General features: G+C 34.7%; 3 protein-coding genes across 18 annotated transcripts in view; 2 read left to right on the forward strand and 1 right to left on the reverse strand.

Annotated features, from left to right (window-relative positions):
- The first annotated feature begins 40 nt into the window (after positions 1 to 40).
- On the forward strand, positions 41 to 2,513 carry LOC126968815 (uncharacterized). Its single transcript, XM_050813957.1, has 2 exons — positions 41 to 524; positions 1,569 to 2,513. Exons 1-2 carry the CDS (start codon positions 253 to 255, stop codon positions 2,461 to 2,463), a joined length of 1,167 nt encoding a protein of 388 aa, XP_050669914.1. The 5' UTR covers positions 41 to 252; the 3' UTR covers positions 2,464 to 2,513.
- LOC126968822 (uncharacterized) lies at positions 515 to 3,069 on the reverse strand. Its single transcript, XM_050813966.1, has 2 exons — positions 2,508 to 3,069; positions 515 to 1,300 (listed from the first exon to the last, which is right to left on the reverse strand). The coding sequence occupies exons 1-2, from the start codon at positions 2,875 to 2,877 to the stop codon at positions 600 to 602; spliced, it is 1,071 nt and encodes a 356-aa protein (XP_050669923.1). The 5' UTR covers positions 2,878 to 3,069; the 3' UTR covers positions 515 to 599.
- Positions 3,070 to 3,465: 396 nt separating this feature from the next.
- Positions 3,466 to 19,937, forward strand: part of LOC126968808 (phosphatidylinositol 5-phosphate 4-kinase type-2 alpha) — a 36,458-nt gene continuing 19,986 nt past the window's right edge. For 13 of the 16 annotated variants that reach the window (XM_050813924.1, XM_050813926.1, XM_050813940.1 and 10 more), the window contains exons 1-6: positions 3,466 to 3,774; positions 6,318 to 6,415; positions 7,786 to 7,896; positions 8,038 to 8,217; positions 12,722 to 12,860; positions 17,069 to 17,199. In XM_050813924.1, coding sequence (XP_050669881.1) covers positions 3,646 to 3,774; positions 6,318 to 6,415; positions 7,786 to 7,896; positions 8,038 to 8,217; positions 12,722 to 12,860; positions 17,069 to 17,199 — 788 coding nt within the window. In that variant the 5' untranslated portion in view covers positions 3,466 to 3,645. The remainder of the gene's footprint in view (positions 3,775 to 6,317; positions 6,416 to 7,785; positions 7,897 to 8,037; positions 8,218 to 12,721; positions 12,861 to 17,068; positions 17,200 to 19,937) is intronic. The other 3 variants (XM_050813927.1, XM_050813928.1, XM_050813925.1) reach the window with 2 other exon arrangements.

Consider the following 19,937-nt stretch of genomic DNA (forward strand, 5'->3'; position numbering starts at 1 on the left):
ATTAAAATCACCCCTCACAGAATTAAATCGTATGACATAAGGGCGCGTACACATAGAACATCCGTTTTACAGGATCCTTTTTAACTGATCCGTCGTTACTGGAGGTAATATTCACACAGCATTTACAGGACCGATTTTAACAGATCCGACGCTACTGGAGGTAATATTCACACAGCATTTACAGGACCGATTTTAACAGATCCGACGCTACTGGACTTTCGTTCTTCAGTGTATCGCCTACTTTCTACGAGAATGGACGTTGTCGTGTTGTATTGGTACTATCGTCGTCTGCGGCGGAGGAAGCCCCGGCGTTATTGGATACATCCACTATTAAGGCAAAGATTTTGTCGTGGTGCTGTTGTGCGTCAGCTGAAAGAAGACGAATCTAAATTTTTTACTTATTTCCGAATGACGACGTCTACTTTTGATGACCTTCTTAAACGATTAGAAAAGGATTTAAAAAAGAAAGACACAAACTGGAGGAAAAGCTTGTGCCCTGAAGTAAAACTAGCGATATTTTTAAGGTAAGAACTTTAATTTTTGTTATTATCAATTAAAATTTAAAATGACAAAAAGGTTTACAAAAATGAAGATTTATTTCAAAACATAGACAGATCTGGCAAGTCTGACTCCTGGCTGAATGTAGATTCTACTGATGGCGAACCTTCTACTGATGGTGTAGAGTCAAGATGATGTGGCCTACTAAAATAACCTTGGGTGTGGTAGTGAGGAGTGCTAGAACTTTGTGAATATGGAGGCCACTCGTAGTTTGACTGACCATATCTTCTACTTTTAATATTTTGTAAAAGGTTTATCACTCCAGACTGAAATTCTAAAATTTGATCGCCATTAAGTGAAGCCAGTTGCGGCAAAATACCTTTGAAGAACGATAAATTGGGATCTTCAAACTCATTTTTACTTTTTTTTAACTGATCATTCATGTATTCAATCATTTTGGCGTCTACTTCATTCACATTTCTTTTGATTGCCTTGCGTTGCGGCGGGGCTAAATTTTGTCTTTCCTTTTGTCTGTCACTACCACTTTGTTCCGTAATCTGATCAGGTTCATCTTCGTTGTCTTTATTACTTTCTACTGTTTCCGTGATGTTGTCATTAGCAGGGACGTTCTCGTGTGTATCACCTGGGGTGACAACTTTTTTCAAAAATAACATTTGATTGTGATATTTGTAAGGCTTGGTATTTGAGGCAGCAGCTCCAGATTTCTTCAATTTCTTTTTCTCACTCAATGTTCGTATCCAGGCATCTCTAGTCGAATTCCATTTTTTTATAACATATTTTCCTGAAGCAAGTAAATAATAATATAAGATGGTTGTCAATAGCTTAGTAAGTGAAAGGCGAATAAGAAGGTAGAATAGACTTGTCAGTAATTAATTACCATATTGGTCAGTGGATAAGTCAAATTGACAGTGCAAGAACTAATCGGTCAGTAAATAATGGGAAGCAAAAAAGTATTACTAATGTTTAAATCAATTTATTTTAATTAGGTAATTTTATAATTTAGTTCAGTTCAGTTTAATTTGATTGATTGATTAATTTATTTTTTTTAGGTATGCAGCGTCTGGGTGTACATTTCAAGAACTTCATTACGTCTTTCGTGTCGGTGTGTCAACTATAAGCAACATTATTAAGGAAGTTACACGATGCATATGGAACAACTTGAATGACGAGTTTATGCGACTTCCTACAACAGTGAGTGAATGGGAGCATATATCAAATGGATTCGACACAAAAGCAAATTTTCCCCACTGTTTAGGAGCAGTGGACGGTAAACACATCAGACTTCGAAAACCAGCAAAAAGTGGCTCAATGTACCTAAATTACAAAGACTTTTTTTCCATCATATTATTAGCGATCGTAGACTCTGACTATCGTTTTCTATATGTTAGTATTGGGTCGTATGGAAAAGAATGCGATTCATCAATATTCAAGGAGTCGACATTTTGGAAAATGATGCTAGATGGCAGTTTACAAATACCAGAACCTTGCCCATTAATAACAGGCTCAGAAACGAGAGTTCCCTACGTCATAATCGGCGATGAAGGTTTCGGTTTACACGAAAATTTAATGAGGCCATTTAGCGGGACGCATTTAGACGTAAATAAGCGAATATATAACTATCGTTTGACCAGAGCTAGACGATACGTTGAATGTGCATTTGGTATTCTTGCTAATAAGTGGAGAGTATTCCACGGGCCTCTAGACGTCAACAAAAGAACAGCTATATGGATAGTTAAGGCATGTACCGTTCTACACAACTTTATAAGGGAAAAAGAGGGCTTAAAGGATGGCAACACATCCGAATCTGAAGCATTTCATTTCAATAGCCTACCTGATGATGAAACGCTACGAGGTGGTCGAACTGCAAATTCAGTTCGAACGGAATTCGAAAACTATTTCGTGTCCGAATCTGGGTCAGTTTCTTGGCAGAATGAAGCTATTTAAAATAAAAAACAATGTCTCCATTACAATATAAAATAAATACTTACCAAATTCTTGTCTTTCTTTTTGTTCCATAGCTTCAAAATCCTCCTTTAGAATACCGCATATTTCGCGCCAAGCTGCGGTTTTTGCAATTTTATCTTTATAAATCTCCAGTGTTTTGTCCCAAAGAACTGGTCTACTTTCAACACAATTTATCAAAACTTCTTGCTCAACATATTTTTCAAACGCCTTGCTTGCCATGATTATGATAGCACTGGACACGTGCACTACTCTAGGAATGAAACCGGCAAATGGCGGCTGTGTGTAGCACATCGCACCCCGCGCACCCCCGTGCAAAGCCTCGTGCGGTTTCAATCCGATAAAACGGATTAGTATAGTATTACTGGATCCGGAATACTGTGTGAACTGGCTCATACAACTACATACGCTAATAACATATACGTTTAAACGGACCTGTAAAACGGATTGCTGCTTATTTTGTCGGATCAGTATTTTTTACTGGATCCGGAATACTGTATTCTGTATGAACTCGCTCATACAACTACATACGCTAATAACATATACGTTTAAACGGACCTGTAAAACGGATGTTCTATGTGTACGCGCCGTAAGGTCACATACTCAACAGGTGATGGGGATGTTAATGAATTAAACATAATAATGAAAAGCATGTTATGATAATTGTCAATGCTATGATGGTCGAGTCAACGTCTCGTCGGTCATCTCGTTAGCCAAGTAAAAGTGCTTGTTGATTGTCCTTCTTAGCTTTGATGAGGTAGTCTTCATATGGGATAGTGAATTCTACGAGGACAGCCTGGCGACGGGATCGGTTAACCACCACGTCATGCTATGCTTCTATAGGCGACATTAATATTCTAAGACTTCTATAGTATCAATATTCTGTTGCTAATGCTCTAAGTTAATTACAAAGAAAATATAACATTTGCTAAAAGTGTCAACAGTCAAAGAAATACGGAACTGTCAAGGAAACGAAACCAAAAAATCAAAAGTCAAACACCGTTTCTTCTAGCTACTGGATATTGAGATTTTGTATTGTACATTATTTTGCTTAAATTATCGTGATTTAATCAGTTATTGTAATCATAAGATGGTTTAATTGTTTCAAATCGCTGTACTACTTTGTAAAGTGTCTGTGATACGACTCGTTTAAACAAATCCAAAATGTCCGTTCCTACCACCGGGCTCAGCAAGTTGAAAAAGAAACACATTCGAGTCAAACACCAAAAAGTGAAATTATTCCGTGCTAATGAACCATTACTATCTGTTTTCATGTGGGGTGTTAATCACACGGTAACGTATTCCATAATATTTATTTTCGCATTCCTTTTCAATAATAGTCTTCCTAATTCATAATAATTACAATGTTTTCTGTCGGAAAATGATTTATGTTATTAGATGCAAAATAAATTGATTTGATTATACCTGGCACTTTATCAATTTGTCGCAATGTTTAATTTTAATCATTTATAAGCAAGGGCTAGATTGAGTGCCAAGTTTCAACATGTAAATATACTATTGTTTACTCGTAGCCTTGTACTTGATTGCGACTCAAAGATTGTTTACTGCCTTAAAAAACATTTGGCCAGTCTTATATTATTACGTTTTGTGAGATTTTTACATTTGATAGAATTATTATTTTTGAATTATGTATATAATGTGCATATTACATTATGAACATAACATATTATGTTTTAATAATTGAAACCAGCCTAAATACCTATATTTAATAAATTTATATACTTAATTGTTTTCTTAACCTAGTTTACAAATGACTAAAATGTAGAAGTATGTGTGTAGTGATGATATCTCCTGATATTAAGTACTTTACATATTAAAGTATTGTACATAATTGATCAGTAAAATTCATAAAAAATAATACAACTTTCATTAAATTTCATAATTTATATTTTTATAATTAAGATTTGGATTTGTCTAAAGTACCCTACAAATTATTCACAATTTAGGGGTGTTTTTAACAAATCATAGTACTTAAATAAGAAAATTTTGGACCCTATTGCTGGGTCTATAACTTATATACTGTTTGTTACAGTAATTGTAAGCCTAATAGGACTTAATTCCTAAGCTAGTGATGTTAATTTATCACAGGTCAAATAGTAAGCCTATTATGTCTGTTTTGTTACTGATATAGGTTAATGAGGCCCAAATTGCCTAAGCCTATCTGTTGTCACACAAATTACAATAAAATTACTTAACCTTATATGTATGTTTATGACAGATATATAGATAGATAGCTCAATACTTGCCATCATCTGAATCTTTTTGACTACAAATATGGTCAGTTCTAGAAGACATGGTCTTGGTTGAGGGACACACTGACAAGAATTGCAGAATCTCTAGAAACAGAGAATGAATCCATAGATTAACAGGCTGCATTAAAGTCAAAGGCTGTCTTGTTTATAAATGCAGTGTTAAGTCACTCCAAGTTTGTCGTTATCTTACCTTTGTTACTTTACACTTTAGTGTTTATTAATAAGCAGAGGTTGTAATATAATAGAGTTCTTTTTTATTTATTGCTCAGTAAATTACTAAGTTAATGATATATCATAAAAATAAATGTAGTTTTATTTGTAACAGAACAAACCTATTTAGTGAGTATTGAATAATATTATGTTGATAAGCATTATTTTTTTGCTATTTAGTTGTGACTCTTTTTGTCATGTTCTCTTGCTATTGCTTGTGGCAGCGTCTTGGTTATTTATAGTATTTTCTTTGATTTTCATTTGAACTAAGTAAGTTTTAAAAGATGATCTTATACAGTTTTGGGCAAAGAAAACAACCCTATTGTAGTTAGAATAGGTATGCGGTACAAAGAGAGACAATTTCTAGGTAAATAAAAATACACCTTATTGTATGGCAATATTGTAACTTTATTTTATATGTTTAGTACAATAAATAATTTTCATTTATTTATTCATGACTTTCTAATACCTGTGTAGAAATTTTAAATGTTGTTAAAAACAAAATACTGTTTTACTCACCATTTATTTTTTCATTCATCATACAAAGGGCGATGTTTTACTTATGAAAATTTTATACAGATATATGTGATATGGTCCTATGTCGTTGTCAGCAAGGTTACCGGATCTTACCACCTTGGATTATTTTGTCTGCAGCCATATGGAAAACAAAATCTAAAAAAAATGATGATGAATTGAAAGATATTTATATATATGATATTCTTTGGAAAATATTCCCAATGGAATCAATAATAGTGTAAGCTTGTACGTACGTGGGAGAAAGTTACTTGAAAACCGCGCGGAATGCCACACATCCAGACAGTGAGAATGGATCGTAATTTGTAGTGTGTCATGCCAGGGGGTGAATTTGGCGACAGGAATCTGGTCAAACAATTCTTTGGAACATTACCTATGGTAAAGGTAGAAGACACATATGGAAGTGATGTCTCTATGCAGCGCCAATTGATCTTGCTGCTCAAAGATTACTTATGGTCAATATATAATATTGCTACTGGTATTCAATACAAGAACATTTTGGTTTGACTTGGCCATTGGTAAAGAATGTTAGAAGGTTGTGCATTCAAAGGAGTCACTCTGGGTCCATGATATCTGGAATAGGTTGGCCATCAGTAAAAGATGTGAGAATATTGTACTGTGAAACAAGCATTCCTGGTATCATAGTAATAATTTTTTTTTTTTTTTTTTTTTTTTTTTTTTTTTTTTTTTTTTTTTTATTATTGAACCAACAGCACACAAAAATTAAACTAATAACAAAAATATTATGCGATGGCCGACTGCCAATTACAGGTTCACACTATTTATGGTATTATAGTGGGTATCTTTTTCGTGTTTCAGATAAATGAATTAAGCCATGTCACAATACCGGTTATGCTGTTGCCGGATGACTTCAGGGCATATTCCAAACTCAAAGTGGACAACCATTTATTTAACAAGTGAGATTATTATAAGTATACTAGCGGCTCGCTCCGGCTTCGCACGGGTATAAAATATATATCTCATACACAAATAAAATTTGAAAAACAAAATTTTTTGAACAATGCGGGACTAGAACCTACGACCTCCGGCGTTCCGTGCCGGTGCTCTAACCAACTGAGCCAACCGCTCAAGTAAGGTATCGTTATACAATCTTGCTTGCTTTCAACTCGCTTCTTCAACTGTCAGGTTGTGGCTTCATCTTCAAGATCTACTTTACAGTTGATAACCTGCTCAACCCCAATATTTGCATATTAAGAAATTGACTTGAGATGTCGCTCTTGTAAATCTAAACAATATGTTATGTTTTGAAAGTGATAACCCTCACTTCTAGGATTAATACAGAAATAAAAAAATAAAATAAAATTTGAAAAACAAAATTTTATGAACGATGCGGGACTCGAACCCACGACCGCCGGAATTAATATATTACAGAATGTCTTTATATACAACGATCACAGAGAGGTCTCTCACTCTTGAAAGAGCGACATACAGTTGCCCACATGAAAAACAGTCAACGCTCAAATTCTAAGCCTGCAACGTTGAAGGTGTGACCCTGCGATTTATTAATGGTCATTGCAATAGATGTCTTTACCGGAAACTGTAAACGTTCAAATTGGAAGTGTAAATTCGATGGTCGCTACGTCCCGTAATTTTTAAATCTGTAATATCTTCGAAAATATTCATTTAAATCATATGCTGTAAAGGGCCATATAGATCTATATTCAATCAACAATGTATTTAAGGTATTTAATTAGATAAGGATTAATACTGGATTGGTTAAAATCGCTTCGAAAATTAGCCATTATTTGTCGTAAAAAGTAAATGAGAAAAAAATGTTATTGTGGGATATCCATAAGAGATAGACATATACCATAGCGGAGTTTTTTTTGATCTTTTCAATGTGTACAATACTTAGTACATTATTTTGATAAATCTTGTAGTAGGGTTCAGCCTGCGTTTGCAATGTAAGCGGAAAAATTGTAACTATTTACGACATCACATTAGAAACCTCAAAAATAACAGTATTTCTCCACTATTTAATGGATGTTATTATACATATAAACCTTCCTATTCAATCACTCTATCTATTAAAAAAACCGCATCAAAATCCGTTGCGTAGTTTTAAAGATTGCATACATATGATTAAGTAGATTAACTGCTGTCTAGTGTTTTGATAAGTTATTGGCTTAAAAATTCATATCTGTTCGGGAAAGTAATTAAAGTTAGTTGTTTGATATTGATATATTTAATTACCGAGATGTTTTTTGTCATTCATCTCTCATGTTCTATGAAAATATGCTAAATTAAACTGAGAATATTTTTACAGAGAGAATATGCCATCACATTTCAAGGTGAAGGAGTACTGTCCACTAGTCTTCAGAAACCTGAGGGAGAGGTTTGGAATTGATGACATTGACTATAAGGAATCATTGACTAGGTAAATGAATAATAGATAATTATTATAAATCTAAATTCTAATTATTTCGATCAGGTTTTCTATTTTGTGTATTTATATATATTTGTTTTATCCTTAATTTTTATCTCAAAATCCCGGCTCCTATCTCCTCATCTCCCATAGGTTTAGAAGTCCAGATAACTATCTTCGTTCCCGAGCGGTCAAGAGGTTTATAAGTAAACTACGGAGGTCTGCTACCGTTCCACCTGGTGTGGAGATGAACTCACAGCAGGACGGACTGATCCGAGACGCTACAGAGTTCATGAAACACGGCCTTACCATGAAACGGCTGAGGTCAGCGAAGTATGAACAGTTGTAATGGTTTTCTTTTTCAATAACAGTATGTAGTGTGCCTTACTTACACGGCATTTCATACCATACTTCACGATTGTGGCGTCGCATCTTAAACAGGCTTTGTGTTGCCTCAAACTGAGTTGAGAGTGTTTTTTTGGGGTTGCCATTTTGTGTTTCCGGTTGTTGTACCCATCACACATCGCAGTGAACACGCAGCAAATATTTAGTCTATCAATATTTCACTTAAATAATTTAAGACGTTCATAGCACTTTAACTACACATCATAAAAAAAGTATTATAAGTAAAATTGATATCTGTAACAAAATGGGGCGACAAAATGTACAGGTTTTGATCAAACATCAATTAATTTCGTTTATAGATTGCTTCTTATTGAATGTCTCTGTGGTTGGTCTGTCTGTTGGTATCGATAAAGAATCTTGCGGCACTGATTTGAATGCTGTTCATCCAGTAATTCATTCTAATCGAAATATTTTTTTCGATTTATTTAAAAAAGTGAATAAATCGCTTTAATGAATACTTATCTTTAAAAGTATATTTAGCATAAAGTAATTATCTCTATTCTTATTTCAAGTGAAAAACATATAATAATATGAAACATTCTAGCTTTATTATAATCAAAATGCAAAGGAGTTAAGAAATAATTTATTTTTATTTATTATGACTGGTGAGACACTAAAGATAGATTAGTTAACGCAAGCGCCGACAGGTCCGTCTACCCATCTCCTAATTCGGTCTGCAATAATTACCGTCTAATCCGCGCGCCTGTTGCCTGGTGTCCATACGTTTTTAATATCACGTCCTCGAGTAAAGTTACAGCAGTCTCATGATTTGCCCTTCCCCGCTACCCGCTGACATCTTATTACCCCGTCCCTGCCACCGTCTGTGACCCCGTGGGACGGTAGCGCCCTCACCCTGTATAAATATGTATTAATTTTCATCACACATGCCTGTTTCGTTCACTTTATTATATTGCCTTTACGCTAACTATCCAAAGTATTACGCACTCGTGCATTTTACTATAGATAACCAGGCTGGTCTCACTCTTCGTGTAGGTATCGAAATCGTAAGTACGCGCGGCGGTCCCTAAACACTAATCAGTAGACCAGCCAGCAAAGAGTATAATAATATATAGGGAAAAGAGAGCCCTCTCTACGCATTATGAGCTGTCTATTTGAAAACTAGCGCCATCTGAATATTGGCCCCGAAAATAACTATATATAAGCTCGAAATTATAAAATTCAATTTGTTGTGACGCAAATAAATAACTAACTCTACTTTTTAATGTAGATATTGCAATTTTTTACCATGTTGAAATTGCGCGTAGAGTTAGTTATTTAATTTTGTCACAACATAGAACATAAAGGATAGATTTAGTAGTGTAAATAGGCAAAATGGAAAACGAGAGCTACATACATGCGCAAACGCTAGAAGTAGCCGCCATTTTATGACCAGTGGACAGTGACACAAATAAAGAAAAGTTGAAAGGTTTCAAAGTGAGTGACAAAGCTTTCATTTTCGAGCCAACTAACAGATAGCCATCTGTAGAGCCCTACAGTCTTCTGAAAACGTCACTATAAGGCGTCTGTCCCACCCCTGCCACTTGCCAGCCAGTAAGGACTCAAGAGCGAGCAGTGACGCACGCGCGAACTTTGTTCACATACTTCATCGGTCCGACCGATCTTATAAAAATTGAGAAACATAAAAACAGCAAAGCATGTTAAGGGTCATTGCAATCCATATTAAAATTTTCCTAAAGACCCTGCAACAATCTAATTTATAGTGATTATTATTATAGTAAAATTTCCATTCATTCAGCTGGGTAGCTATTTATTTCCTATGCTAAGTAGGTATTACCATTTTGTGGTCTTCCAACGCGACGTAAAAACGAAAGAATATTGTTTTGAAATTACGATTACATACCTATTTATATTATAAAAAAAACGAAGCAATTTTTAAAAGATGACCTTATACTAGGTAGGTACAGTTTTGGGTGAAGAAGACAACGCTATTGTCGTCGGAATAGATAAGAGTCACGCGATAGAAAGAGAGGCAATTTCTAGGTAAATAAAATTGTAGGTTAATAGCGCTTTCCCATCTGAATTACACCTTATTGTCACACACAAGGCCACAAGAATCCCTATTTTTTTTTAATTGATTTTGCAGAGTGAGACTTCTGTACTTGTATATATTATATATTCTTTGTTATAATTGAACTATTTTGGTTTTGTGTTGTCCCGATTGTCTTATGCTTGTAATATAATATGTATGTTGACTAAACATTATTAATTCATTCGGTTAATACAGCCATATACATATTTTTAACATTTACAAGGATTTATGCGGCCATATTTAAGATAATGCGTACCTTCTACTCAAACATGTTTTCATAAAAATGTATGTAAGTAATTATGAAAATATTTCGATTAACAATAAGTCGCGATATAATAATTTGAGAAAAATATTTTATTTATTATAAAAATGTAACACAAAGATATAGGCTGTATGCCGCGCTATTGCTATAAAAACCATTTTACAAATTTATGAGACCATTTTCGCTGCTGTTTTTCCACAAATCACTTTTAATCACAAATTTTACAATTATAACTATTAACTCTGTTAATTCTTTAACAACACTTAAATGCGGAGTAATTAATTTAATCCCGAGCAAGACATTAATATACCCTACTCCATCTCGTCTCCTCTACTCGCCTCACACAGACGACCCATCTAGCCAAATGGTTAGTGACCCTGACTACTAAGCTAGAGGTCCCGGGTTCGAATCCCGGTAGGTGCAATCATTTTTATTATGAGTATGGATGTTTGTTTCCGAGTCATGGATGTTTATATGTATTTTTAAGTAAGTATATTGTATTAAATATATTCATTGTCTTGTACCCATAGTACAGGCTATGTCTAGTTTGGGGCAAGATAATTTGTGTAAGTGTGTCAATATTATTATTATTATACCATGCCTACTTCACATCGCTACACTAGCGCCTCCTCTCCAACACCCGCTCCTCACTTCACTTTTCTCGTTACAAATTATTGATTTGTAAGTTCATTTTATTTCTATTGCGTGACCATTTTTGTTTTGTTGTGTGCGTTGTCCTCTTTCCTTAAAATATTAGACTTAATGCTATACTTAATTGATCATATTGTCTCCTGTTGTTAAATACTCAATGCCAACTACTAATAACCCGGACAAATCGGCTCGTTGATTTCGTAAAGATTCAATTAACAGGGTCAAGGACATGACAAAGTTGAACCATCGCAAGTGCAACACTAATTAATGTCAATTACTCGCATGTGCTCGAGTTTTCAGTTTTATTAGTTGTAGAATGATGCCACTATAAGGAACTCTTGGTCGAGGGCTGTGAGTCTCCCTGGGCGGGTCGCGAATTATTTTCAGCATGCGTTATTGCCGCCATCTTTAACAGACTGTCAACACTACCAGCGCAACAATGTTGCCCGCAATAGGTTAGGTTAATTCAAATGTATATATTTATGCCCTTGTGATTCCGTTATTCCAGGGAGTGATCACTCACCATTAAGTGACTGCAGAACTTGCCAGGCATTTGAATTTATATAAAGTTTAACAAATACGTCAATAAGCTATGATATATTTCGATTATTAATATAACACTATAAAAACAGAGATTCCTATTACAAATAACAAAGTATTTTTGACATATTAAATTAATCAAATAACTATCTTTTGAATAAAAAATAATAGACCATAATAGACTTTAATCATCATCAGCACCATGATACATTCGCACCTTCTTTCAGGGGTCGGCAAATATTACAAACCTCGGCTTGCCTGATAAAATTACTTGGCTTCTTCAACTTGCCTCAATCTTTCCACTCAAGTTCTCTTATTTCTTGGTACCCTTTGTCCCGTTTCAGTATACCGTCGACTGGGGGGGCTTTTTTTGAATTCGAGCGCTCGACAGTCTAAAGTCGCCACCCTGGCGAACGTTCCAGACACTGTCATCCATATAAGCTCTATAAATGTATGCAATCTGCTGTCATTCTTCCAAATTACAATTTTTTTATCCTTATTTTTTATTTAAAACCGAGAGCAAAATTATTAAGGCCCCCACGCACTAGCCAGCCAGGCTGCGGCGGCAGCAGTATTGAGCAGCAAGTTCATCAGCAAATATATGACAATCTTCTCTCACTGTGTTCTTCCGAAGATATATTCCTAGTTAACTTACGGTTTTAAATTTTCCGAATAAATATTTCCGATATTATCGAGAGATATTTTTTTTAAAAACGTTTTGAAACATGAAATACGTGTGACTGCTAACAAGGGATCGGAGACTGACTGCAGCCGTTACATACGTTCGCCTACATTCGCTCTGGCGGCCTGGCTGCCTAGTGTGCGGATCTCTTAATGTAAAGAACTGTTGTATACGTACCTAAAACAAAATGATCAAGTCTCGATGATGTGCCTTGGTTAAATATATATAACGTTGTTATTGTCGCCAGATCTCAACCCACGCCTGACGACTCTTCAGGCAAGTCGGGCGCCAAGTTCTACCAGAGCTACGACCGGCTGTTCATCCTCAAGACCCTCACTTCAGAGGAGGTGGAACGGATGCACTCCTTCCTCAAGCACTATCATCCGGTATTTTTTGTTAACATTTCAATTTGAAAAGCCTTTATATTTATATTTAGTAGAGATCGGTTGATTGTGTTGCTGTCTACTCTTGAACCTCTCTTCCCAATGGTATGTTGTGTCACAGTGTCCTACTGCCAATTTATTCCGATTGTGTTATTTAAGATTTTGTTTTAGTTTTTTCCCTTCTTTTTGGAATATAACCTTTGCGCACTTCTCATTTCACCTAGAATTAGTTGACAAGCGAGTTTACTTAAACAATCAAAAACAGAATACAAATTTGGCCCGGTTTAGCAGTGATTCGGCAATGTTCGCGGATGAGAGGGTGGACGGCTTCCATGCCATCCAAAGCAAAAGAACCGCGTCATTGTTGAAGAGGTTGCGGAGTAGCCTTAACATCAGTCTACAAATCATTGTTAGTCATTGTGATACGCACATTATAAAGACACTTAGGCCGCTTCATGTGCCTGTTTAATTATAATTTTATTCTATCACAATTTATTAATGACATCTTACTAACAATTATTATGGATTTCCTTCTGATTTCTTTCTCTGAAATAAATTATTATTATTAAGGGGTCTACGAAAAAATATGAATACTTAGATGGTATTATTATATGAGGAGACTGATTTTATTATTATTCAAAATTTACTCTTGTTACAACTGATCAGTGTTGTTTTTATTTTACATCACAAAATTAATTTTCACCTCACAATCCAATTCGGGCAGTGAAACAACAAACAAATTTATTAAATTTAGTAAAATAATACCTTTTAAATACATGTTATATCATTCGATGCCACTGCTATGTCTTTCTCAAACAATGCTAGAGGGCTAGTAAGGCTAGTCTAGGCCCATGTTTATTCTGAAGAATTATATAGACTATAGAGAATAATGATGCATGCTTGTCGTCTGGTTCTACGCAGACCACCTAAAATTGTATAATATTATATTAAGTAGGCTTAGTTGTTATATGATATAAAATATAGGCTAAGAGTTTCTTATTAGTTCTTCTCCCCATGTCAAAGCTCCTTTACGAAGCGTGCTCTAGAACAGGCAGTGACTATATTATTTCCCTTGGGAAAGTCTGTAAACCCTTAGATTCGTTGTAATTGGCCAATTTTAATTACAGGCCTTTGCCTGCATTAAAGCCAGTAGTTATTTGGAAATAATTTTTATTTATTGCTGAGATACCAATAAATAAATACATATTCGTTGTATAAAGATACGTCATTAAAATAAATGTATTTTTATTTGCAACAAATCTTATAGTCGGATAGGTATATTCGCGAGTACTTCACAGAATCCGTTGTATCACAAGTTATCTAATCGCTCGAGATAGGAAATATCCTAAAAGTCATAATAATGCCTAAACTTGCACTTTGATAATTTATTTGTTTTATTATCTGTTATCAGTAGGTACTTGTGCTATTTCAAATTTCGGTTCTGCTTTTGCTAATCTTGAACGTACGGCCCGCGTGACATTATATTTAGTATGAACTATCTATATTATATACCTGTAGTTAGGTATACTATTGTTTCGAAAATAATATTTTTATATAGCTCATTTAAAATTTTACAGTTAAGGCCTCTCCCACAGATCTCCACGACGATCGGTCATCAAACGTATTCCGGCGATCTTGACCAGATCGTCGGTCCATCTTGTGGGGGGCCTATCAACACTACGCCTTCCAGTACGTGGTCGCCATTCGAGGACTTATGTGCCCCAACGGCCATCTGTCCGTCAAACTTTGTGCCCTGCCCACTACCACTTCGTTTCGCAACCACTGGGCTATGTCGGTGAATTTGGTTCTCCTACGGATCTCCTCATTTCTGATTCGATCTCGCAGGGAAATTCCGAGCATAGCCCCTCACCATTGCCTTCTGAGGGACCTTCTTCATAATCATCATAGTTAGCGACCACGTCTGCGTTCCGTATGTTCTCACTGAAAACACAATCTGGTTAAAACCTATCTTTCGTTAATAGTCCAGTCAGTGAGGATTTTTGCCCTACAAAAGGTGGTGTAGTTCTAATTTTTTAATATGTCGTTGAATGTATGTATGAAAAATCCAAATTTGTGACCTTGAGGAGTGGCCGCTCGAACCGCCATCTTGAATGAAAGGTGCTAAAATCTGTTTTTTTTGTTTTTTCAATATAATACCTCAACAGTTGATCCTACGACTAAAAATATTGAATGCAAACTTGTAGAGAACAAATTTTCACATATTTTTTGTTCTATTTTTTTTTTGTAAGTCTCACATGTATCGAGTTATAGCAGCGTAAAGATGAAAAGGAGATTGAAACGGTTCCATACATTCCTGGGCCCAGGTGATAACAAGATGAAAGTAGCACCATTCAAATAATCTACGTATACCTATCAACTACTGTAACGACATTTTTTTGCATAAGACAATTGGTAATGAGATATAATATAGTATACCTAAATTATAGGATAGTTTTATTTGCTCAGATAAGAATAATATATACCCATTAGCTCATACATTAACTGTAAAACAGTTAACAGACTGCTAGAGACAACTTTCCTTGGAATTCAATTGGGTAGGTAATAACAAGTCGGTAACTCAACGAATACAACAAGAAACGAAGTGACAATGACGAAGAAACGAAATGATCTGTCAGACTGTCATTGTCAAAGTGAAGTTATCGTTGAGGAACAAGGATTTCACTAGTATCGATTTTTTATGTAAATCGATTTATTGAGCGATTTATTGATAGTAAAATAATTGCTCACTTCTGTTTTTTCCTGAGAAAATAATATATTTTATACATAATAATATGGTCATTCGAACATAAACCTGACTAATATTATTGAAATAAAATAACTGGATCTTAATGTTATTTTAATCGATTAAATATTCATTCGATTACATTTTAATCGATTTTCTTTATTTTAATGTTTTGTCGGCATAGCTAGTTTTTGGTATTTTACATCAGAAAAATATGCCCTTTTTTATGTATATTTCAACTTGTTAACCATCAGGCCCATAAGTACCATTCTCCATGTTTTGGATTTTTTTTTTATTTAATTTATTACTTTAATATTATATAATTTTTTCTCAATTTTGACGGCCGGGGTTGGTCTTCATTATAGTTTTCATCCTCAATTTTATATTTTAACTCATTGTCTGTATTTTGAGCTTCCATTGATATTGTGTCATCTTCATCCTCACTCTCGATGATAACTTCCGGTGCATTCTCGCATTATTCACCATTACAAAATCCGCACACAATAGAGCACTTCAACCCAGCTTTCCTGCAGCCACATGCTCCATCGCATGCTTTTTTGCATTTGCATGAAGTGAAATTTTTAAGGTCTCGGGTGCATGTGACTTTGACATTGTTAATGGAATAAGTCCGTTGCTGCCAAGTTTCCAACCCCAGTCTTCCGGATTTTTTTTGATTCCGTACCATTTCTGAACCTGGTGATATGTCCTAAACGGATGATGTCTTGCATCATCCATCGTTGGGGTAAAGTTGCAAGATTGGGTTTGCTTTTTATTGTTGCTTTCACGAATCGTTGATAGCGAACTTTTTCCAAGGTTTCCTTTTCCATGTTGCCACCATACAAAGCAATGAGAAAGCGTCTGTCGAGCATCTGCAATGTGTTCTTTTTGAGCATCTTGATCTCTGAAGATACTACTAATGTCGTTGATCTTGAGTTTTTCTGTATAAGCGAACAAAATTTCGTTTTTCCTTGGTTGAAGAGAGACGATGTCGTGTCGCAGCCACTAAACGCATGTTGAAACAAGATGTTTTCAGCTGCTTCTTCATGTTTAAAACTATTCGCAGAATACAGTCTTTCAGCAGTGTTTCCCTTCCCAGGTTTGCGAAAGTGTATTTTGTTTTGGGATGGCGCTAATGCTGTCAGCAAAACTAGAAGATCGACGTATTTTATTGAAAAGAGTGCAAAAAAGAATGCTGGGAGAGTTTCTTGTGCCACTTCTTCTCTCTCAGAGCGCCATTTGTTTCCGAAGCGGTAGTAGTATCTAGAAGTTATTAGCAATGACATCAAAAAGAATTCTAAAGGAATCAATTTTGAGAAAATAAATGCCTGTTGCAAAAACAAAATTTCCAATAAAGATGTTTGGTTGGGTAAATTTGCAAGGTAGGACATTCTAGTATTATATTACTAACTGTTACTCCCTGTTTCGCCTCCAAATCTTTCGGAAATAACTTTTATTTACTTATCGACAGTATATAGTGGAGCGCCACGGGAAAACGCTGCTGCCTCAGTACCTGGGCATGTATCGGCTCACCGTGGACGGCATAGAACACTACCTGGTCGCCACGAGAAACGTTTTCTCCAACCACCTCAACATACACAGGTATAGAAAAAAAAACAACTATAGCCAGTTAATTATAACTTGGCCTATGTAAAAAAACCAACTAACTAATTTGCTGTGAGTTATTGTTGTTATTATTATCAATATATTTAATTCAAAATCAAACAGCTAAAAATATAAATGTTGAAAAGAATTCTAAGAATGAATAAGATATTCGAAGTCAAAAATATTTTAATGACATAAAATCAAAAGATTGCTCTTCCACGTCAATCACTAAAAATGCAATTCAGATACATATAATATACAATACATGATAATTACACAAAAGCTTAAACATATACATATTTTTAAAATAATGCAATCGCGTAAAACAATACAAGGCTGAAGCATAAAATCCATAAAAAAAACAACTATAATACTTTTCAATTCCATATTGTAATATCGTTTACGTAATCTTCAATACTGTAATAAGCCATCGACATAAGTCTGCGTTTAATAAAATATTTAAATTTATTTATTGATAATTTAGATACACTTTTTGGTAATTTACGAGTATTGTAAAATTTAATAACATTACATGCAAAAGAATTTTATGTTTTTCAAAGCCTAGTAGGGGGCCGACTATAAGCTTGTAGTTATTTCTAGTGTTACATTATGGTTGTCTCTTATTTAACTGTATAAATTATAATGTTTATGTAAGTGCAGCAGATTGCTATAAATAAATTGGCCATAATATGAATATCTTTGAAAGTTTCCCTTAGAGAGAAAATTGCTAAAGTCGACAATTCTTGCTATATCTATGTTAGTAAGTTCTCTTATCCTTTTTACATCAAAAGCTGCTGAACTTAATTTACTAGTTTAATTGTGTAAATGAGGCCCCCACTGATGTTTGGAATCTAATGTTACAATTAAAAATATTGCATTATCATCAATTGTCAATTCTGTGTCGTTAATATTTACATTTGTATGTACTTGCCTTACATTTGGCAACGTAAATTTCAAACATTTTGTTTTAATTTTATTCAATAATAATTTATTCATATTGAACCATTTTGATACTCCTAACAAAGCATTGTTCATTTCATCACACTGATCTTGCTGACGTTTGATTCTAAATAAGAAAGACGTATCATCGGCAAACAAGACTATATGATACTTGGTATGTATAAAAAAATAGCAGATCGTTAATATATACCAGAAACAAGAAAGGTCCCAGTACGTGACGTTGAGCCTTGAGGTACGCCCATTGAGACCAAAGAACCAGAGGATTGCTTTCCATTTAGATTAACGAATTGGATTCTTCCTTGTAAATATGATTCTAATAGTTTCAGCGAGACTCCTCTTACACCGTAATGACATAATTTATTAATAAGAATCTCATCGTGAACACAATCAAACGCTTTTGTCAAGTCACAAAAAACACCCAAAGCATCAAAAGAATCTTCCCAAGCATCAAAAATGTTCTTTATTAATTCGACACCAGCATCAGTTGTTGATGAACCTAGAGTAAAACCAAATTGATTTCTTATTTTCTTGTTTCTTCAACTGCAGTAAAATATTTTTTTCAAAAATAATAATAATAATAATAAAAGTAATAGTAGGTAAGACTGATATACGTCTATTATTATTAGGATCACTGTCAGTTACACTGCCAGATTTAAAAAGTGGACTAATTTTGCTATATTTAAGTCAATCAGGAAAAACACCCTCATCTATACAGCTGTTATAAATTAAACAATACAAAAAGCAATAATTTCAACTAATACTTTAACAATATGAACTGAGACACCCCATACATCACTGGCTCTTTTGACTTTAAGTAAGTTAAATACTTTAATAATATAATACGCAGTTATATGAAAAAAATTAAATTAATTTTACATTCTGGTACACTTCATTATGGCAACAGCGGAGGTTGTTGAGGAATTCAATTCTATTGTTGTGGGGAGTGCAATATCGGTAGAAAATAATTCAAAAGCGTTGGCGTGTCTTCGTTTAAAATTTTGCCTTTTATTTGTAATTTGTGCTTATTATTTACTCGACTTGACCGTCCTGTTTCATTATTAATAACTTCCCATTTAGTTTTTATTCTATTTGTGCTATTTTAGATTTTCGAACTTAGGAAGTTGGATTTAGTCGGTTCTAAACTGCTTTGAGTACTGTTTAACATATTCCTTAAATGTATCGCTTCTGTTGAATTGTTTTTCTGTAAATAACCTATATTCAATAACGAGGCGACATGTGCGGACAGCGGGGGGAGATGCTCCCTCTCTTTAATTTAGGACCCGACTGCACTCCACTCGCGCGCTAACTGTAGTTAGAAATTCCACGTCAATATTGGCGATAGATTGGACAATCGATCATATCAGCTGTGAACCCTAAACGTAGATATCAAGAACCAGATCTATCTTAGTAGCCAAAATAAGAAAAAAGGTGGAAACGTTGCGTAGATATTGAAGTTTCGAATAAATTGACGTGCAGCGGAGAAATAACGCGTAAAACAGAGTGCGTTGAAAATCTATGCTGTGTTCCAGGTTTGGGAATAAAGGACGTTTTATACCTCTATGGTTAGGAAAAGCGGTGCAAACATTTTACCCCACCGACGTTTGATATTAACTTCTTTATACGTTGATCGATAAAACATGGGTTCATAAATGCCTTAACCGTTCAACCTCCTTGTTAAGTGCTAAGTTGTCAGACTAGGTGTCGGCGTGCATATAAAGCGGTGTTTTCGATGTTCCGAACAAATACAAATTTACTTTCAAAATACAAATAAATGA

The sequence above is a fragment of the Leptidea sinapis genome, chromosome 16 (genome assembly GCF_905404315.1).
Source record: "Leptidea sinapis chromosome 16, ilLepSina1.1, whole genome shotgun sequence".
Lineage (NCBI taxonomy): Eukaryota > Metazoa > Arthropoda > Insecta > Lepidoptera > Pieridae > Leptidea > Leptidea sinapis.